The sequence below is a fragment of the Neovison vison genome, chromosome 4 (assembly GCF_020171115.1).
Source record: "Neovison vison isolate M4711 chromosome 4, ASM_NN_V1, whole genome shotgun sequence".
Taxonomy (NCBI): Eukaryota; Metazoa; Chordata; class Mammalia; order Carnivora; family Mustelidae; genus Neogale; species Neogale vison.
In genome coordinates, this window is record NC_058094.1 from 80037152 (window position 1) to 80060225 (window position 23074).

Below are 23074 nucleotides of genomic sequence, written 5' to 3' on the forward strand. Positions count from 1 at the left end.
GACAAGGTCTAGAAAACAAGGAAGACTGAGTTTTTATTGCAAAACTTTTGTAGTGTTTGGTTTTATTTTTATAGTGGGTAGACTTTTTATCATGTAAAAAAGCATTATGTATGAAAACAAAGTATCCTTTATATCTAGGGAAATTAGTTTTGAAAGAAAATGTTTTAAAAGATGTTGAAAACATAATTTAAAAATAATAACTTAATCTACATAAAAATCTTGGATTTTTTTCAGAAAGTTAAATTGGTGTGGCTAAGTATCCTAAATTATGTTCTTTAAATATGAGGAGTCAAAAGATACTTTTTTATTCCTGTCAGTTTTCAGAAATACATATTAAAGGATGATTTTGAAAAAGTTAAAGGCAATTGCTAGTACATTTTTTAAAAATAAAGAGAGAGCAGAGGTGCCTGGCTGGCTCAGTCTGTACTGCATGCAACTCTTGATCTCAGGGTTGTGAGTTCGAGCCCTGCATTTGGTGTGGAGCCTACTTAAAAACAAACACACAGGAACAAATAAATAAAAATATTTAAAACAAGAGAAAACAATATGCATTACTGAAGGACCTAAAAGCAAAGAAGGGACAGTTCAAATAGCAAAAACCAAAACCAAACAAAATTAAGGAATTAGTTAAGAGGTATTACAAGGAATCAAAGAATATGCTAGAAGATTAAATTTACCAGTCGTCATCAAAATAACTGACCCAATGTCATTGAATTCTAATTCCCCATTTAGAGACAGACTGCTAAGGGACCAAAATCTAACATAATGCTATTTTCAGCAGTCATACAAATCATACAAAATATTACAAAAATTAAGAACAAATAGGCAAAGATATATGAGGCAAATGCAATAAGAATAATATTAATATCTAAGTAGAATTGGAAATGAAAAGCACTATGTTGGATAAAGTCATTTCATATTCTGAAATTTGATTGAGAACAAATAATGGCCAACATATATTGAATGCTTGCCAGGCTCACAATAGCCAACAGTAAACTGTGATCCCCATTTTACATATAAGGAAACTGAGGCAGAGTGTGGCTTCTCAGTAAAGTGCCCAAGGTCCCACTGTCAGTATGGTTAGAGTTAGCCCTCAACGAGGCTTTCTGGTTCCAGAATAAAAGCCTCAAAGCTTTGGTACAGAACACAACATAACATAATATATAAAATAAAAGCCATTAAAATAAAAGTTTATTTTTTTAGTAATCTACACCCAACATGGGACTTGAACACTCTAACCCTGAGATCAAGTGTTGCATGCTTTTCCAGTTGAGCTAGCCAGGTGCCTCAAGATAAAAGCTATTTAAAATACTTTTTATGGCGGCGCCTGGGTGGCTCAGTGGGCTGGGCCGCTGCCTTGGGCTCAGGTCATGATCTCAGGGTCCTGGGATTGAGCCCCGCGTCGGGCGCTCTGCTCAGCGGGGAGCCTGCTTCCTCCTCTCTCTCTGCCTGCCTCTCTGCCTGCTTGCCATCTCTCTCTGTCAAATAAATAAATAAAATCTTTAAAAAAAAATACTTTTTATTTGTTTATTTGAGACAGAGAGAGAAAGAGAGTGCCACAAGTGGGGGGAGGAGCAGAGGGAGAAGTAGGCTCCCCACTGAGCAGTGAGCCGATGTGAGGCTCAATCCTAGGACCCTGAGACCATGACCTGAGCTTAACCCACTGAGCCACCCAGATGTCCCTTGATAAAAGTTATTTTTAAACAAACTCATAAATTGTGGAATATTTTCCAAAAGTTTTTACTTATTTTTTTTTTTAGAAATCTCTATACCCAACATGGGGTTTGAACTCATGATTATCAAGGGTCTTATGCTCTTCCAGAGCATGCCAGGTGCCCCAGACTGTGGAAGATTTTATTATGCTTCCCAGACTTTGAAAAATCTGGGTAAGGATAAATAAGATAAAGAATGAAAAAGAAACACTTAAGTAACCTTTTAATCTACTTGTTTTTTTCCCCTCAAAAATAAGCAATTTAGGGGCGCATGGGTGGCTCAGTGGGTTAAGCCTCTGCTTTCGGCTCAGGTCATGATCCCAGGGTCCTGGGATTGAGCCCCACATCGGGCTCTCTGCTCAACAGGGACCTGCTTCCTTCTCTCTCTCTGCCTGCGTCTCTGCCTACTTGTGATCTCTGTCTGTCAAATAAATAAAAAAATGAAATAAAATCTTTAAAAAAAATAAGCAATTTACGGGCACCTGCCTTTGGCTCAGTTCATGATCCCAGCGTCCTGGGATCGAGCCCTGCATCAGGCTCTCTGCTCAGCAGGGAGCTTGCTTCCCTTCTCTCTCTGCCTGCCTCTCTGACTACTTCTAATCTCTGTCAAATAAATAAATAAAATCTTAAAATAAGGAATTTAATACAAGATCTATTTGAACAATGCTTTTAGGATATTTGTCCAGTATATGTGATAATATAGGTATAATATCAAGAGAAGGTATTAGAATGGGTAAGTGAAAGTAAGCCAATTAATAATACAGGACAAAACAAGGTAACTTTAAAATCTGGTACGATGGAAAGTAATTTTATGTGTTTTCATCCCAACTTTTTTTTTTCAAAATACTAAAATGAAGACAGTATTACATTATCTAGAGTATAAACTTAATAGTTAAGAAAAAAATGGACTTCTAAAACTTTCCTGAAAATTAAACATTCATGTTTCACTATGGTCTTTTATTTTAGAAAGTCTATCATATGAAAATAGGATAATGTCACATTTTGTCAAGAAGCATCGATTTATATTTGTGATTAGCAGGGATGAACTTAATAATGGAACTAATTTTTCTCCCTATCACACAATGAACTCTGCAGAGTGGAAATGGGGTGTCACATTGTGATTTGATATTATTAAATTGCAGTTAGAGAAACTGTTACAATGCCGAAAAAATAAGGTTGGCCTTTTTGTCAGTTTAGTGAGCTAAACAATAATGAGATTTACCTTTCTTCGCAGGTTGGAAGGTCTTCTCTTCTGAGTTCATGGGAGGGCCTCCTGGGTCTCTGTTCTTCTTGGTTTCTAACAGTAAGACTGCATGAAACAAGACATTTCCATGTCAGTTGAGATCATTCTGCATTGAGTATTTTAAAGGGAACTCCAGATCACCATGTAGAATTTCTTTCTTTTCTTGAAAAAAATTGACCCTGACTGGTTTTCTTAAGAAAACTGAAAGTAGGGATCCTGGGTGACTCAGTTGGTTAAGCATCTGCCTTCAACTCAGGTCATTATCTCGGGGTCCTGGGATGAGCCCTGTTGTGCTGCCTGCTCAGCGGGGAGTCTGCTTCTCTCTCTCTCTTTCTCTGCCTCTGCCCCCAACTTGTGCTCACTCTCTCTCAAATAAATAAATAATATTAAAAAAACCCCAGAAGTATGATGCTAAAATATTAACGGAATAAATTATAATATTATGGTCTACACTAGTTGAGGGAGAGTTTACATTTAAATTAATAGTTTTTTTTTTTTTAAGCTTTATGTATTTGACAGAGTGAGAGAACAAAAACAGGGGAAGCATCAGGCTAAGCAGGGAGCCTGATGTGGGGCTCAACTCCAGGACCTGGGATCATGACCTGAGCCAAAGGTAGACGCTTAACAACCAAGCCACCCAGGCCCCTTCATTAATAGTAATTTTCATAAAAACACGTCCATTAGAAAGTAATAAAAAGGTCAGGTTATCAGGGATGTTTTGGGTTTTCATCTCATTTCTGCACCTTGAAAAAAAGTGTGCATTCTCTAGGCAAAATGTGTTTGTGTTTCCAATCCAATGGAGGTTTTAAATATTTATAGGTATACTTGGAAAAAGTGTTGGAGGAAAGGATACAAACAAAATTTATTTTATTTTTCAGGAGACTTTAAATTTCCTTGTATACGTCTTCTACATCTCTTTGTACACTTCAATTGTTTGTGTTGTTACTGTAAATGCAGTTTTCATCTCCTCTCCTAACTGGTTCCTGTTTGTACATATCAAGGCTATTACTTTACTGAGCATTATTTATACATCAGGAAGTTACCTGTTTAACGTGTACAATTTAGTGGTTTGTGCATATTCACAGGGATGTACAACCATCACTACAATCTAACTTCAGAACGTTTTCATCACTCTGAAAGGAAGGCCCAAAGAGCAGCTCCTCCCCATCACCCCTGTATCCCACGTCCTCCTGCCCCAGAGACACGCTAACGGACTTCTTGTCTCTACAGACACGCTTCTTCTGAATGCTAGAGCGCGTGGTCTTTGGTGGCTGCCTTCTGTCACCCAGCATCATGGTTTGACGTTTCATTCATGTTGTAGTGGGTGTATCAGTACTTGGTTACTTTTTGCAGCTTAATAACATTCCCTTGTGTGGATATGTGACAATTTGTTATCCATCCATCAGCTGATGAACGTTTAGGTTATTTGCACTCTGGCTATTTACAAATAATTCTGCTGTGCACGGTCATGTACCAGTTTTTTTTTTTTTTTTCCCGTGGACGTTTGTTTTTATTTCTCTTGGGTAGACACTTCGGAAATGCTTTCCTAGGGTAACTCTATTTTTAACATTTTGAGGAGGTTGCATATTGTTTTCCAAAGCAGTTGTGCCATGTAATATTCCTCCAGGAATGCTGGAAGACTCAGTTTCTCGACATCCTTGTCAACACTTGTGTCCGTCTTTCTTACTCTTACCATCTCGGGGGAGGGTAGGCGGTGGTATCTCATTGTGCTTTTAACTTGCATTTTGCTAATGGCTAACGAGATGAAATAGTTTTTCATGGGTTTATTTTCTCTTTATATGTTTTCTTTGGAGACCTGTCCGCTCAGATCTTTTGCCTACTTTTATATTTATTTATTATTACCTTTATAATGTTTCAACTTCACAATATGTTATTTATTTTTTATTTATTATTAACATATAATGTATTATTTGCCCCAGGGGTACAGGTCCATGAATCATCAGGTTTATACATTTCACAGCACTCACCGTAGCACATACCCTCCCCAATGTCCATCCCCCAGCCAACCCATCCCTCCCATTTCCCTCCCTCCAGCAACCCTCAGTTTGTTTTGTGAGATTAAGAGTCTCTTATGGTTTGTCTCCCTCCCTGGCCCCATCTTGTTTCATTTCTCCCTCCCTGCCCGCGACAACCGCCCCCCCTTAAAGATTTTATTTGTTTTTTTTTTTATTTTTTTAAAAATTTATTTTTTATTTATTTTCAGCATAACAGTATTCATTATTTTTGCACCACACCCAGTGCTCCATGCAATCCGTGCCCTCTCTAATACCCACCACCTGGTTCCCCCAACCTGCCACCCCCCTGCCACTTCAAAGCCCTCAGATTGTTTTTCAGAGTCCATAGTCTCTCATGGTTCACTTCCCCTTCCAATTTCCCCCAACTTCCTTCTCCTCTCTAACTTCCCTTTTCCTCCATGCTATTTGTTATGCTCCACAAATAAGTGAAACCATATGATAATTGACTCTCTCTGCTTGACTTATTTCACTCAGCATAATCTCTTCCAGAGATTGCTACAAAAGTTGGATATTCGTCCTTTCTGATGGAGGCATAATACTCCATAGTGTATATGGACCACATCTTCCTTATCCATTCGTCCATTGAAGGGCATCTTGGTTCTTTCCACAGTTTGGTGACCGTGGCCATTGCTGCTATAAACATTGGGGTACATGGCCCTTCTTTTCACTACATCTTTATTTGTTTATATGACAGACAGAATAAGCGGGGGGGGGGAGGGGGCAGTAGGCAGAATGAAGGAGAAACAGGCTCCCTGGGATCATGACCTCAGCTGAAGGCAGATGCTTAACTGCCTGAGTCATGCAGATGCCCTCCTATTTTTTTAAAATTAAGTTAAATTTAATTTAAATGTCTTTAAATTTTTAATTTTTAAAGTATTTTATTTATTTATTTGAGAGAGACATAGATATCAAGAGAGAGTACAGGCAGGGAAGAGAGGGAGAAGCAGGCTCCCCACTGAGCAGGGAGCCTGATGTGACTTGGGGCTTGATCCCAGGACACTGGATCATGACCTGAGCTGAAGGCAGACGCTTAACTGACTGATCCACCCAGGCGCCCTGAAATGTCTTAAAAAAAAAAAAAAAAGATTTATCTATTTATTTGAGAGAGAGAGAGAGAGAGAGCAGGGGTGGGCAGGGACAGAGGGAGATAGGATCTTAAGCAGACTGTCCACTAAGCACAGAGCCCAACTCGTGGCTTAATCTCACAATCCTGAGATCATGACCTGAGCCCAAATCAAGAGTCAGATGCTCAGCTGACTGAGCCATCCAGGTGCCCCTCTTTTGCCTACTTATAAACTGGTTTGTCTTTTTATTTTTGAATTGTAAGAGTTCTTTATATTCTGAAGACTATTCTTTTTTTTACAAAGAATTCATATTGAATTCTTGTGTATTTGCATTAATTTAGCGACTGTTCCCTTGGGATTTCCATTTCCAGGTATCCTCTCATATGTTCTGCAGATAGGGAGAGTCTTACCACTTCTCTTCTGAATCTTACGGTTATTTTCTCTTGTCCAGCTGCACGAATGTTAGTGCAATCTTAGCTAGTGCAATGTTAAACCATAGGGGAGAGCATAGACATCCTTGCCTTGTTCTCGTGTTTTCAGGAGAAATGCTTTTAGTTCCCCATTAATTTCAAAATGGATTTTTACTATTGGATATTTGAGTTTGCTTTATCTGACTATTGTTCCTGTACTCTTTTCTATTCCTTTTATTATATCTTTCCTTTGCACTCTTTCCACCATTTTATAAAAGTCATTCAGCCTAGTTTTAGCAAGTTTGCTTTATGGATTTTCAGTAATTGTGCGTGTGCACGCGTAGCTGTTTTTCGTTAATGCAAAGTCATTAGAAATGCAAGAACTCTTCTGACTTGTTGCTTTCATGATGCCAGTTTCAGTAAATAATGGTTTCTTGAAACAAAAACAAACTTGAGAGGCATCTGTAGGGTGTTCTCACTGTAGGAGCATAAATACTGCTTGACTTCTTAGGCTTCTTTTGTAAGCAGAAAACATCAATACACAATGGGTATGAAAAATCAAAGAGAAAAAGAAAGGATGAATTTGAAACAAGATTTCTAAGAGAACTGGAAGTTACATTGTGAATTAAACAATGCAATCTTTATTTAAGCTTTGACATGTTTTCCATGTCTTATTTTTTAAAAGTAGGAATATTTCTCAATGAGATACTTGGTTCTTAAAAAAGTGAAAAATATATTTTGTGTCAAGCTTTTAACCTGAGTGTATTGTTATTGTTACATAGACCAAGAAAACATTGCTGGAAGCCACAGTAGTTGTTCACTATGTTTAAGAGCCATTCAGTAAAAGGAGCCCCATGGTTAGGTATATTTTGGTAAATTTCTGAGCTACAAAGAGGAAAAAATTCTTCAATCTTCTAGAAAGGAAAAAAAGTTTAGTTTTAAGAAATCAAGCACCTGCGTGACTTCTTTGATAAAATGAAATGCCAGAAGGCTATGAAGCAGAATTTCGAGAAAGATAATACAAGGGTTTAGAAAACACATTGCCTTTTTCTTTTTTAAAAATTGTCTCTATTATGTATTATCAACACGGATAAGTCTCAAAAGCATGCTGAGAAAAAGAAAATCAAGGAGAGTAAACACTGAAGCAGTTAAAGTTTGCTGTGTACTTTTTTTTTTTTTTTGAAGATTTTATTTATTTGTTTATATATTTGAGAGAGAGGGGCAGGAAGGGGCAGAGGGAAAGCGGAGAAAGAATTCCAAGCAGACTCCCACACTGAGCCTGGAGCCTGATGCAGGGTTTAATCCCACAACACTGAGATCATGACCTAAGCCAAAATCAACAGTTGGATGCCTGACTGAGCCACCCAGGCACCCCACAATTTTTTTCCCCTCCAGCACATGCATTTAAGTGCTTTATACTATTGCATTGCATAATTACACTGCAATATATTTATCCATTCTCTGTTCATGAATTTTAAGGACATTTCAGTTTTTCTCAATAAGATTAATACTTCATTTTTTTCTTCCTCAAGTACACCCTTTCTTTTAGGGAAGATCTGAAGACAGTTACCTCTCTTGGCCTTTGGATGTCTGAAAATGTCTTGTTTTACCCCCGCCCTTGAATTAATAGTTTGACTTAGTTTTCCATTACTTTTCTCCAGTTCTTTGAAGATAATGTTCTATTGTGTTCTTTTAATTGAAGTCCAATGAACATAACAGTGTTGTGTTAGTTTCAGTGTACAATATAACAATTCAACATTGTTTCCCATTGCTCTGTTGTCTGTTAAGTACACACACAATATGTGCTGCAGAAGTGTTGGCTAGGACGATGGTGTCTAAGCACAGCTCCATGGGTTTAGTCACCACAGTTGGTGCCAGTAGAAGGAGCCTGCTCTGGAAACAGCATGGCACCACCTGCTGTGCCCACACCATCAGTCCCGTACATTGTTCAGGCTACAATCTCAGCCTCTTGTGTCTCTCTGAGGTAGCAGAGAAGGGAGGGTGACTGGGTCAGCAGGTGTCTTCCCAGCACTAGGATATCTCTGCCCGTCTCTCACACAATCATCTCTAATCATCTCACTGAAACTGATTAGTGGAGTCAAAGACTGGAAGAGGGGCCAAAATGAAATCCTGTCACCCCTGGTGGATATCCTCCTGGTCTACGGTGGATCCTGGACACCCGCATGTGTAAGGTGTACCCACACAGGGTTCTCCTCTGGCTTCCTGCCAAGTCCTCTGTGTTCCTACTTGGGGCTGAAGCCTTGCCTGGAGTGCCAGACCACTTGCCTCCTGCCAGCCCCATGTCCCTCATATTCCCACTTGCCGCCTGGGGTTTGCTCTGAACAGGGCAACCACCCACCATCAGGACTCCATCAGTTGTCAGAGTGTTGTATTGCTGGGTCTCGTCCACCAGACTGGAACTTCCTGGAAGTTAACCGTAGCACAAATCAAGCAAGAGACCAAATTTTCTTGGACATTTCATGTCAGCCTCCACCTGCCTCACCCCCATTCTAATAGTCCTGTCACTGTTCTTGATAGCGGCCCTATCACTTTGTGGTCTTCTCTACTGTGGAGTGAGGTCTTGGTCCAACTTGTGGTCAAGCCTACATAAATATACAATAACTTAATTGCCTAAAGTCAGGCACACATTTGGGGGGCGCTAAGCATTTTCTGTAGCCAAGATTTCAGAAATGCCACCTAATGTTCTTACGATGTAAACGCTATACATTTCTCCAGACCTTTGACAGCGACTCAAAGGGTCAAGAATATCTTCCATTCAAGTTGTGTATCTCTCTTTTGAAGCAAAGATTATGTATCTTCCTGTACTAGTAAGTGACCCTATCATTTTATATTCTTCAGTTAAGAATATATTTTGACATTTCTCTTTATGAAAACATGAAACTAATAAAAGCAAAGCTGAAGGTAAAATCCAGGCGCCCTCCACTTTACTTCAATATTTAAGACCCACCTTAAATTCTATGTCCTCTACAAAGCCTTTATTACCAAGTAGGCCTTTATTACCAAGTGAGTTCAGTCCTTTCTAACCATCTAAGTTATTGTTTCTGCCCAAATATTAATATTCGATCGCCAATGGCCGTGGACTCTTCTTTAATTGTTTAACACACAAACATGATGCCAGGGCTTTGAATAGAAGTCCCTTGAGGGCTGGAATACAGAGCCCTCCGTGTGTGTGTGCGTGTTATGTGCATGTGCGTGCATGCGTGTGTGTATTTGCTGTTGTACTTCACAGATTCCAAATCAGTGTTAGGCATACAGTAGTCATTTAAAAAACATGCATGCGACATCTGGGTGGCTCAGTCAGTTCAGCATCCAACTCTTGGTTTCGGCTCATGTCATGAACTCAGGGTTGGGAGTCCGAGTCCCATGCTGGGCTCCACACTCAGCATGGAGTCTGCTTGAGATTCCCTCTCCTCCTCCCTTTGCCCCTCCTACTCATGCTCTCTCTTTCTCTAATAAATAAGTATTTTAAAAAATAAAATGAAAAACACGTATTGAGTTAATCACAAGCTGGCACTACTCCAGGGTGCCCTCTGCCTCAGGAGGACATGACTGAGAAAAGCCCCAACCTTACCAGGAACAGCTGCAGCAGCAGCACCAGCAAAAGCAGCAGGCGTTGGACCCGCGGTCCCCTGCTCCGGGCTGGTCTGGCATGGAGCCGGTGGTCTCCTGGGGTGCAGGCATCTGCCGTTTCCGCATCTCCGTCCGCTCAGATCTCATGGGCTGCAACAGGGCGAGCAAAAGGGGAGCCTGTTACCACCACACAAAGCCAGAGAGTCGGTTGTGTGGATCGCAGAGAAGACATAATTCTGACTCTCTCCAAATCATTTCTGAGAATTCTGGCAAAATTTGGTGCTTATTCATTTCTATAGCCAACATCTCATGCCTGGCATCTGTCAAGCATTGTGAATAAAGGGGCAAGTGCAGGGGTCCCTATTCTAAGGCAGTTCCAGGTCAGGAGAGGACTCAAGCACTGACATCACCTACATGAGGCCATCATGGTGATGGCTATGATGAGGGCATTTTGCAGCCCTCAAATGTCCCTTTTGATGTCCCTTCTGGGCTCAACTGCCAGAGAGCAGTCCCAGGTGAGAGCTGAATTAAGGATGCCTACAAGGCATGACGGTGTGAGCACTGTGGACCAGAGCATGCATATGGGAGGAAGCCAGGCCAAGATGGCAGGCATGTTAACAAGGCTGTAAGAGGAAACATCCCAAGAGGGAGGATGGAAGTCCTGGGAGGCCACTGGCTTCTGAGACCCTACTGACAGGTTCAAGTCTTAACAAGCTGTGAAACTTTGAAGAAGATACCCCACTGCGATATGTGCAAAGCACCTAGACCCTACCTGCTACTTAGTTTTTGCTCCGTTAGTCCCAGGAAGCAAGGGAGGGCTAGGGACCAAAGCTCTGCTCTGGTCCTGCCTTCTGCAGGAGCACCCCCCTGCCCGCCCCTGCCCCGGCCTACTTCAGTGGACAGTAAGCCATTGCAAACAAGGTCTACATCCTTCAACCTGCCCTTTTCCTGAGGACCACAAGAGAGAAGCATAAAAGCAATGTAAGAATGAGAAACTGCCAAGTGAACTTTTCCATTTGATGCTGCCATTCAGATGTTGGTGAAGTAAAAGCAAAAAATACCAAAGCTACACTAAAGAACCTTAGATGGGATTTTGGGATTAAATTCTGGATGTGTTCCTCTGTTCCAACACTAGATTTATCTCTTCCTACTATTACTGATTATTACAGTCTATTGGACTTTTTTTTTTTTAAAAGATTTTATTTATTTGTCAGAGAGAGAGAGAATGAGTGCGGGGAGTGGGAGGCAGGGAAGGAAAAGCAGACTCCCTGCTGAGCCAGGAGCTGATGCAGGGCTTGGTCCCAGGACCCTGGGATCATGACCTGAGCCAAAGGCAGACGGTTAATGGACTGAGCCTCCCAGGTGTCCCTGGACTTTGCTTTAATGATCATAGTTTTCGTATATGTGTTTATATTGGGTAGGCAAAGTTCTCTAAACAAATTTAAAAAAATTGGTATTGGCTGTTCATGTCTGTTTTCTCATCCAGCTGAATTTTGCAATCAGCTTTTCAAGGTCCAGAAATACCACGTTGGGATTTTGAGTAGGATCACATTGAACTTATAGGTCTATTTATGAGAAATGAGATCAGTTTGAGTACCTGCCAAATCAGGGCGACTCTTCTGGAGTAGCTCTTTTAATTATCCCAGGATGTAGTTCCAGGGCCGCAAGAGAGATGCAGCCAAGTGTTTACCATCCTTTCATCCACAGCCGGAACAACGCTCACAACTCCCAACCACAGTGCCCAGCCCGATCAGTCCAGGATGACTGCACTGAGGTGGCTCACTTGTTCAAAGGGTGGAAACAGAGACATTTGTCCAGCTCACAGCCACGTTTTATGGGCACCATGAGGAGACAAGCCCCTTTTAATGCCCCTGGGGTAGAAACCCGGGGCTCCTCTAGACATCTGTGGCATTGCAGCAGAGAGAGACTGACAATGGTTTTCCTTCATTCAGGACACTGAGGGACAAGGACAAGCCAGCACAGGCTCTAAACAGAGGTGCTGGGAGCAGGAAATACCCCAGCTAATTATTTTCTAAGAGATACTGATGCAACTTGCCTCATTAAAAAGGAAAAAAAAAAATCCCAACAGCTTCCCAGAAGGAAGGATTGTAACGTGGTAACGTCAATGGGTTTCAAGGGACTACTCTTCCAACATCTTTGCAACACGGTTTTCCCGATCAGTACGTGAACTATGTGTTCATCGAGAGCCTGCCTCTCTGTAGATTTTAAAGACTTTCCTCAAACAGGTCTTGCATATTTTTGATAGATTTATTTCTAAGTATTTTATAGATTCATTTTTGTTGCTGTTGTAAATACTTCCCCACTTCAAGGTTTTAAGTAGTTATTTTAGTGTATAGGAAGGCTAAGGGTACTGTATCTGGCCTCCCTGTTGAATTCTTTAATTAATTCTAGTAGTCCTTCTGCTGATCCTCTTTGGTTTTCTAGGTGGATGATCATAGAGTCTATAAATAGTTACACCTGTCTGTTTACTTTCTGTACTTTTCCAAGTCCAAGATCCTTCCTCTTCTTGGTCTAATTTCACTGGCCACATAAATATCGAAAAGCAACAGTACTTTTAAGTACCTTTCACTTCTTCATGACTTTAATAGGAAGACTCGATGGCACTTTGCCCATATGTGGAATATGTGCTGGAGGTTTCTGGGAAAAGATAATTTTACAGAGCTAAGCATGTTTTTTCTGTTAGTTACACAGCACAGAATAAGCTGTGCCTCCTAATCTTATTATTTATTTATTTTGCCGAGGAAAAGTGTGAGTGGGGAGAGGGGCAGAAGGCGCAGGAAAGAGAACCTCAAGCTGACCCGAGTTCAGCGTGGAGTCTGATGCAGGGCTCCACCCCAGGGCACTGGGATCATGACCTGGACCAAAACCAAGAGTCAGCTGCCCAACGAACTGAGCCACCCAGGAGTCATTCCCCCCTCCGCTTATCCTTTTAGTTAACATATTTTATTTGCTCGTATACACCTCATGTCTGTAAATCCTGGAAAGACTTAATGATTTAGTGAGCAAACTCTGAGAAAATGTCATGGGGTTGCTCATGACTAAAGACAGCCTTCAGAAATCAAAGGCAAATGACATCAAAGTCTGTTCTTACACATTTTTGAAAACAGCTCTGTTGAGATGCAAGAAACATACAGTCTGCACATACTGCTTAAAGTGTATAATTTGGTATGCTTTGGCATGTGCATACCTGTCAGCTACTACTACAATCATAAGCACATCATGAACCGCAAGCTTCCTGACACCCCTTGGGAATCCGTCCATCAGGCCCCCCTCTCCTGCTCCTGCCGGCTCTCAACCATCACTGATCTACTTTCTCCCACCGTACATTAATTTGCATTTGTTAAGAATTTTATACAAATGGGATCTTTTTTGTTTGGCTTCCTTCACTCAGCATGATTATTCATGATGGTTATGTGTATCAATCCTTCATCCCTTTTTTAAATTTCTGAGCAGCATTCCATTGTCTAGATGTACACAATTTGCTCATCCTTGCACCTGTTGCTGGCCTTACACCTTACTGATGGTTCCTGAAAGAATTATATATATATAAAAGGCATTGCCTTTTTCTTTTTAGATTTTATTTATTTGACAGACAGAGATCACAAGTAGGCAGAGAGGCAGGCGGGGGGATGGGGGAAGCAAGCTCCCCATGGAGCAGAGAGCCCGATGCAGGGCTTGATCCCAAGACTTCGGGATCATGACCTGAGCCAAAGGCAGCGTTAACCCACTGAGCCACCCAGGTGCCCCATTGTCTTCTTTTGAACACAGAAGTCTTTTATCAGGTGAAAGGTGCATGTGGCTGTGATTGTATTAAAAATTTACAGCACTGTATACAGTTGTGATGTTTCTAGTTTGCTCTTCCACATTGAATAATGCTTGATGATTATGTTCTTTTGGCATTTCTTGGACTAGACATGGTTGTTAACTTTTTTTTTTCACTTAAAATTCCTTCTTTCTTTTCTCAGTATTCCATGTTTCAATTCATCTTTATAGAGTTTCAACTTAGCTTCATAATCTATTTAATTTTTCTTCTGTTCAACATTAGAATTTCTTGTATGGTTTCTTGGAGACCTTACATGTGGTTCAGTAACACTGACATCTTGAATTATTTAAAATTTTGGGTAAACAAGAAATATATGCTATTCCTATAAAATCTACAAGCAACCTATCTCCTCTCATTTCCAAGCTTTTTAAATGAATAGAGATGGTTTTTACTCAGTTACTAGGTGCTGGAGTGTTCAGTGGACAGAGTAGTTAGTCTTGATGATTTATGCCCTGCTGAGCCATGGCGGCATAGGAGAGCACGAGAAAAGGCAAAAAATGTTAATAAAAGTTGAATATTAAATATTAGCAAAATGTTGATAATTGTTGAAGTTGTGTCATTAACGCATGGACTTTGTTATACCCTCCTCTCTACAATTTTTTTTTCTTTGACAGCAAGGGCACAAGCTGAGGGGAGGGAGAGAGAATGGAGCCCTGAGATCATGACCTGAGCTAAAATCAGGAGTTGGATGTTTAACCGACTGAACCCCCAGGTGCTCCCTTCCACTGTACACTTAGAAATGTTTGAAAATCTTCTTTAAAGTTTTTAAAATGTTGAATTCTATCAGTTAAAAAGTCTATTGAGAATATGAATCTATTAAGAATATGAATCTTCTTCTTTGAATAATGAATGAAGTAAATTAATGAATTTCTTAATTTTGAATCACCTTTACCTTACTAAGTAAACTTTTCCTCAGTTTAAAAGATGGTTATTCTTGGGGCGCCTGGGTGGCTCAGTGGTTTAAGCCTCTGCCTTCCGCTTAGGTCATGATCCTGGGATCCAGCCCAGCGTTGGGCTCTGCTCAGCAGGGAGCCTGCTTCTCCTTCTCTCTCTGCTTCCCTCTCTGCCTACTTGTGATCTCTGTCAAATAAATAAATAAAATCTTAAAAAAATGATGGTTATTCTTTTATTATACTGCTGAGATAAATTTGATAAAACTTATAAGGAGTTTTTAAAAAATCAATCTTTTTTTAAGATTAAAGATTTAATTAACTAATATATTTGCAAGAGAGAGGGAGAGAGAGTTGGGGGTAGTCAGAGAGGGAGAAGGAGGGAGAGAATCTGAAACAGACTCCGTGGAGCTGATGTGGGGCTTGATCACATGACCTAGAGCACAACTTGAGCAGAAACCAAGAGTTAGATGCCCAACGGACTCAGACACCCAAGCACCCCTATCTATATTAGGAAATTATTTTTGTCAGTCCTGAAGATTTATAGAATTTGCCTGTAAAATTACTGAAATCTCTCAAGAGTGGCTTGTTGACTATGTTTTCAATTCCTTCTTTCATTTCTGTTCTTCCTTTCTTCCTTTCCTTGAGTCAGTATGGTATTTTTTCATCTCCTGTAAAAAAAAAATCTGTTTCATCTAGTTTGCAAATTTCTGAAAATCATTATTAATAGTCATCACTGTCAGAATGTAATGCTTTTAATTACTGCCTGCTTGTTTAAAAGACAATTGTGTGATTGCTTATGGGAGAGTAACATATTTAATGTTACAAAATAACATTATGTTATTATGTACAGTATTTATGTTACAAATACTTGTAGAGACTTAATTTTTCAATGAGATAGCTAATATGAGGCCTAAAAACGTGTATTATAAAGATTTTATTTATCTATTTGTCAGAGAGAGACAGAGAGTGCACAAGCAGGGGGAGATGCAGAGGGAGGGGGAAAATCACACTCTGCTGAGCAAGGAGCCCGAGGGTGGGGTGCGATCCCAGAATCATGACCATAGCTGAAGGCAGATGCTTAACCCACTGGGCCACCCAGGCGTCCCTAAAAACATATATGGAATGAATGCCACACGTTTTAAAGATTTTTAAAATATGCCATTGGTATGTATCAGCTCAGCTAGTCCTTTCAGACACTGGTGTCTGATTAGCCAAACTAGCTTCGCATATCTTTTTTCCTTTGCCATCACCATATCTGTGGGAGAACTCTGCACACATTTAAATTCCATTAATTCTCCCTAAATAACATGGAATCGGTGCTTCTTTATCTTTGCTATTGTTTTCCTTCTGAGGTGAGTATTGGGCATGGACTGCTAGGTATCACTTCGATGTCTGTTGGGATGTGACATGCATAACGAGCCAGTAACTAGCTGCCTTTGCTGGAGACGTTACAGGAATGCAAACCAATGTCAGTGACCTCAGATGCTTTATTCTGTTATTTATGGCATTTAAAGAACAGCCTGAGGAAATGTGAATAACATAGGTTGGCCATTTATTAACTATTCAGATCTTAACCAAAAGATAATCCCACTCAAACATGGCTTTTCCCAATTCCTAGGAACTTGGCATTTAAGAGAATTCTTTCGAAGTTCAAGTAAAAGCCAGGGCAAACTCTTAATCTTGATCATACTCTTTTAGTAATTTGGAATCAAAAGGAGTATCTTGTTAGAAAAAAAATTTAACCTAACCATAATTAGCTCAGAAAAAATATTTATTTTCTGGTAAACTTAAACTTGGTGCTTGGATGATCATTAATAGCTATTTATTTTCATTATAGTTTCCAACCTCTGAAAACAGCCATTTTTGAATTACGCATTAGGAATATGATGACACATCAAGTCTCATATGAAAAAAATCTTCTCTCTTAAGGCCCAAGACCTGAGCTCCTGTTAGAATCATAGACAAGGATATTGACTTATAGACAAAATGCCAATGAAGGAGAACCAAGAATCTTAGAGGGCATAAATTCAAGACCATTCTGAGCAATTCTTAGAAAATGATCCTACCATCAGGTGACAGTTTAGGACCCTGAAGGTTAAACCAATATACAAGGAAACTAGAGAGGCCAACTTCCCATGAAAGCAAATCCCAAATCCATCTACAGAGCCTCTGACTTCCTTTTTCTTTAACACACATTGCCTTTGAAGTATCTCCCCTTTGGGCAGTACTCCACAGAGGATCGCCAGCGTATGAAAATTAATAAAGGGAAGCCTCACTAAAAAGGAGTCAGGAGACCAGAAGGGGGAGCTCTCACCCCTTACCAATTGATGTCAATTACAGGAAGAACTGCCAATTACAGACCTCAACAGAAAAATCCTCAACAGGAAAGAACCGTCAATTACAGGCCACAACAGGAAAAGATACACACTGCATCTCCTCCAAGAAATCAACTACCCCAGCAACTCAGCCAATGAGAAACCCTCATCATCCTGAACTCTTGCTTTTCTCAAGTGGACATTTTTTCAAAACAACCCCTTCCCAGCTTCCTCCTTTTTATTAAATAACATTTACTCTCCTTTGTTGTGCTAGCCCATGATTTTTTGCTGTGACTTGCCTGTCCTCAATTACAATTCTCTGGTATTTTTGAATAAACCTGTTTTTGCTGGTAAAATAACTTTTATTTTTATCACTGTAAATTTCATGGATTTCTGTTTTCATTTCGATTACTCTTTATCTTTCTCAAAAACTGCTTTTGTTAGTTTTCTCCTCACTTCTGGCACTAAGTTCTTGGTTCATTTATTTTCCATCATTACTGTTTTCTAATTAATGCATTTTGGGCTACACATTTTTATCCAATTACTGCTTTGATCTTAACTATGAGTTTTGAATGTGGCATTACTGTTTAATCCAAAGAACTCAGATCAAATTTAAGTTCAGATTTCTTTTTATCCAAGGTTTTTCAGAAACAAGGTTTTAGTTTCTTGACTAACCTGCCACTGGGATACACACACACACACACACACACACACACATATATATATATATGTTTTTTTGTATTGATTAGAAAATGTGGCCTCTATGACTTTTCCACTTTTGAATATATTGAGATTTGGGAGTAAGGATATAGCTTTGCTTACCTTTAGTATTATGTTTTCCAGAATGGCATATAAAGGAAATCATACAGTGTGTAGCCACTTCTAGAATTTTCCAGTCATTTTCTGGGATCATAATGTCATTGGGATCAAGAACCCATTAGCCTGGTCACTTGCTTCACAGTGGAATCATTACCTCCCAGACCAAATGGGGTCTCTCCGATTCTTTACATATTTTGGAAAGACTCTAAATTGTAATACAGATAAGCAGGCTGTCAGCACGTTGAAAACATCATGTGTTTCACAAGAAAGGTGATTTATGAGTGTGAGGAATTGTTATGCCATACCCTCATCTTAGATAAAGAAGAGTGGGAATGCGGTGGGCACAGACCATAGAACGCCTTGCCTCCTCACCACCCATGAGCTCAATCATCCCCCCTCCCCCACCTCCCACCTTATTTACCAGTTGCAGAAGTAACAGATTTGAGTTTTGCCCTTCCTGTCTTCACATTGAAGGAGTTACAAATGAAGTCCAAATGGGGTGGGAGGTGCAGGTGGAGAACTATCTCTGGTATATGATAGCTTTAGTAATTCCAAATACATCAGCTCTACTAGGTTTACTACAAATGAGTGCAAGACCCTGAGGGTGAGACTTCCTCATGCACTATGTGGTGCACGTGAATGATATTTTTTCCCGTCATGCCTTCTATTGGTCTCCCCCCCAGAAAATTTTTTTCAGCCTCTTCAAATGATCAGATCTGTACTAGGAAAAAAAACTCCCTTCCTCGGGAGCCACTTCTGTTCATCTATCCACACTGCTTGCTGAGCTGCCACTGCCAGGCGCGCTGAGCTGCATCAAAAGAATAAAGGGAGGTGAACCATGAGAGACTATGGACTCTGAAAAGCAATCTGAGGTGTGTGAAGAGGTGGGGGGTGGGGGAGTGGGGGAGGTTGGGGGAACCAGGTGGTGGGTATTAGGGCATGGATTGCATGGAGCACTGAGTGTGGTGCAAAAATAATGAATACTGTTATGCTGAAAATAAATTTAAAAAAAAAAAAAAAAAGAATGGCGGTGATAACTCCAGGAATATTCTCTGTGCTGCCGCCTCAAGAGACACTCTCTTTCCTTGTTCTGCAGTAACAATGCTGAGTAGTTAGCAGAATTTGCTCCTAATCTGACCCTGCTTTTGGTCTTTCTGTCTTTTAAGTTTCCCCACCCTGGAACAGCTTTTTCTAATATTATTTTGCCCTGGATGCATGATGAGTTTTCACAGATGCCACCTTTAGGTCTGTATTCTGCACCCCGACACTGCCACAGGGCAAGCACACCCAAGGTGTCCACAACGGCCACGTGGCAGGCAGCCACGTGTGAGCCTTCTGCAGGAGATGCAGCGTTTGTTCTTGGAGTTGGGTGCTCACCTGCGGGGACGGGCAGGGGCAGTGGAGGAACCTAGGATCCGGGTTTCTCTCAGAGGGCACCTGACTTCTGAGAAACTGGAAGAATTCAAGTGAACAGGCTGGGGAAAGGGATTGTTCAAAGTCCTTACACAGGTTGTAGGGAGGTGCATATCAGGTGTGATCAGCACTGGGCTTTCAGAATCTCAAGGGAGTTGCTTCTGAGAGTGCTTGGCTTTGAGGGTGGTTAACCCACGGGAAGTCTCCTTCATTCGAGAATCTACACCATGACGGTTGAAAAACAGACCAACTGAAATCAGCCGGGCCCATTCATTCACTCCTGAGCTTCCTGGGTTTAGCTACATCGTCTGAAAACACCAAGAGGTGAAGGTGGCTTTCTCTGACTCATAGAGTCCAAGCCTTGACCCCAGATCACCTGAGGCTTATTAAGTCACAGCCACGCCCACTGTCTGCCTAAGACTTCCACCTATTATTTTTAGCTGCCAGGAAATAAGCTGAACCCAGGTCAGCAGTGATGTTTCCATTTTGTTTAGCTGGATCCTGAAATAAACCAATTTCAAATTTTAGGGAATGTAGGCACATTACCCTGTGCCACAGTCATCACCAGAAAGAAGTCCAACTCACTCCAGCTCATGAAATATTAATAAAAGCTGGAAGTTACTTGCACTGACTTCTACATAGTCAAATGGACCAGAACTCTAATCAGAGCTGTATCTTCTACTTCTATGACACAGAGAGCTAACAGTTTTTAGGAGCTCGTGGGGTGGCGGAAGACCTTAGCTCTTCCTCTGTGCAAAACTAGGAGTTTTCAAAAATTTGTCTTTGCTTTTATTGTCTGAATAATTTGGGGGTTATTTTTAGAAAAAGCTGGTTCATTGTTCTAGGAGGGGAAGTCAACTGAAAGCATACTAATAACAATAGGCATTTTAGAATTGTAATTACTTCCAAATGGATGTTTACACATTTCCTCACCTCTTAAAAAAATATGTAAGTATGTTACCATCTGTTTTCGCAGTGCCTGTGAATGGAAATCTTTACTCTGCTGTTTAAATAGCAGCCACCAAGTTTAAGACCATAATAGTAACATCTTTCTCTTCTTTTCTGCTATTATTAAATGGATGTATTGTGTGACTCAACTTTTATGATTGCCTTTGGGAAATAATAAAAATAGTATGATCTGAAGGAAATTAATCAATTATCCATATTTTAACTTGTGCTTTTTTAATATCAGTCAACAATTAAGGAGCATTTTGCAAGTACTGACTGAAATCTTTATCTAGGCTTTCCTTATCCCAGAAACCAGGGGGAATTTCTCAAGGAGACTGGAGATAGATGTATTCCCAGTAATAAAGTAGCTCAGGGCACCTTGGAAAGTACTAAATATGTATTACAAACTTTGTCTGTGGGGCTGCTTTAGGAAATCTCCAGATCATGAAGGAATGTGTCAGGCAATCATTAACGGTTTGCACGAGAATTTCTGCCAGCTTTTTTAGTGCTTCTCAGCAAGGAATAGGCTCTCTTCCAAGAATGTATGAGTAAATCACTGCAAATTACAGAAAAAAAACCACACACACACACACAAAAAACACAGGACAACATATTTGCAACATGGAAAAATTAAAGTCCAAATTCAAACTTATTTCCATGGACAAACCTACCCATTCTCTCCTTCTTCCTGTCTTGGTAAGCAGAGTTGCAGTCTACCCTGATGAAGAAAGCTTGACGCCACCCTCCACTCCTCCCACTTCCATCTGGTGGCAAAGCCAAATGAAGTCTCCCCCCAAGATTTTTTTGTGTCCATCCCCCTTTCTTTCTCCACATGCCTAGGTCCTAGTTAACATATCTGACATTGGATCATGAAGAAAGTCTCCACATCAATCATTCTGCCTCTATTCTGGCTTTAGATAATTGGAAAAGGGGTAGCATTCTGGAAGGAGGTATGAGAGAGTTATCATTGCACTTCCTCTGTGGTCTTTCTTTTTTACTCTTCCTTCTAAGGCAGCATTTTAGGTGTTACTTGGTAGGGAAGCAGTTGCCTTTGGGAGAAGTACGCTTTTTCTTGGGAGATACATTTTCATTTTGGATGAAGGTAAGACTGGGGAACCGAAGAAACACAAGTTATTGGGGGTGCCTGGCTGGCTCAGTTGGAAGAACATGTAACTCTTGATCTTTGGGTTGAGTTCAAGCCCCACATTGGGCATAGAGATTACTTAAAAAGAAAAAAGAACGGGGCCTGGCTGGTTAAGTTGGTTAAGCATCTGACTCTTGATTTTGGCTCAGGTCATCATCTCAAGGTTATGAGATTGAGCCCTGCATTGGCTCCACACTGGGCATGGAGCCTGCTTGAGATTCTTTCTTTCTCCCTCTCCTTCTGCCTCTCTGCCCCATCTGCGCCTTCCTAAAAAAGGAGAACAACAGGTTTTCTGATGCTGCTTTGACTTATTCTCTGAAGAGCAACGAGAGAAGCATGGACAGTGCTAGGTCAGGAGGGTTAGAGACCTGACAATGACTACGGCCAGAAATTGGGCAGGAATGTGGTCTGCTCCTCATAGTTTCTTATGTGCTATCTCTCAGGGACCTAACTGCTGTGGAAGATGGCTAGGTGGAGAGCAGATGTAGTCAAGAAAAGGTTAATATTAATTCTAGGACTATGTAACTAGCATTCTATGTTAGTCAAATTTGACACATTTTTCTAAACTGATATTTCCTTTCCTATGACAATTGTTGGACATCTCATTTGTTTACCATATCCAAAATATCTTAAAAAGAAACATACATCAAAACATCAATACAGTGATTTTTTTTTTCATGATGGCAGGGTAGCAGTGCCTAACATACAGGAGGACTAGAAATAATACACATATATTTATACGTGTACATATACACATCTCTATGCACACTTACATATATTTTATATATAATGATAACACAATGGCTTAATAAATTAAGCTGCCCATTTTCACATAATAAATTAAGCTGCCTTATTTCACAGAGGAAATAAGTTGCCAGTGTATGAATGGATTCCATCTGACCCCCTGTCAAAAATATAAAAATCAGTCATTTTTGTTTTTACATCTAAAGTTTAGCTTTTTTGGGGCGCTTGGGTGGCACAGTTGATTAAATGCCCAACTCTTGGTTTAGGCTCAGGTCATGATCTCGGTGTTGTAGGATTGAGCCCCACATCCGGCTCCACACTCAGTGCAGAGTCTGCTTAAGTTTCTCTCTCTTTCCCTCTCTGCTCCTCTCCCTCGCACACTCTCTAAAATAAATACATCTTATTTTAAAAATTATAAGTTCAGCTTTTTCTTAAAAATTTTAAAAGATTTATTTATTTATTTGACTGAGATCGTAAGTAGGCAGAGAGGCAGGCAGAGAGAGAAGGAGAAGCAGGCTCCACGTTGAGCAGAGAGCCAGATACGGGACTCGATCCCAGGACCCCGAGATCATGACCTGAGACGAAGGCAGAGGGCTTAACCCACTGAGCCACCCAGGTGCCCTGCTTTTTCTTCATTTTCATAGCAATCCATAACCTAAAATCAGTCTAAGGATACCATGCAGATTTAGCCAACTACTAAAACAGGGAAAAGCACACACACACACACACCCCAGAAGAGGTAAAATAATGAAGAAAATGCCAAGAATGGTGATCCTATGGAAAAACCTACATTGCTGATGGGAGTGCACACTGATACAACCCTTTGGACACTCTCATAATCCGTGAAAGCCGACCATGTGCACACCTCTGACCCAGCCACTGCAGCTCCTGGGATCCA

The 23074-nt window shown here is 40.6% G+C and overlaps 1 protein-coding gene across 6 annotated transcripts in view; it reads right to left on the minus strand.

Moving 5' to 3' along the window:
* The window catches only part of RGS20 (regulator of G protein signaling 20), a 52580-nt gene that overhangs the window by 7025 nt on the left and 22481 nt on the right, over window positions 1-23074 (minus strand). For all 6 annotated transcript variants that reach the window (XM_044245599.1, XM_044245603.1, XM_044245598.1 and 3 more), the window contains exons 2-3: window positions 10058-10206; window positions 2935-3021 (exon numbers count right to left, since the gene is read on the minus strand). In XM_044245599.1, coding sequence (XP_044101534.1) covers window positions 2935-3021; window positions 10058-10203 — 233 coding nt within the window. In that variant the 5' untranslated portion in view covers window positions 10204-10206. The remainder of the gene's footprint in view (window positions 1-2934; window positions 3022-10057; window positions 10207-23074) is intronic.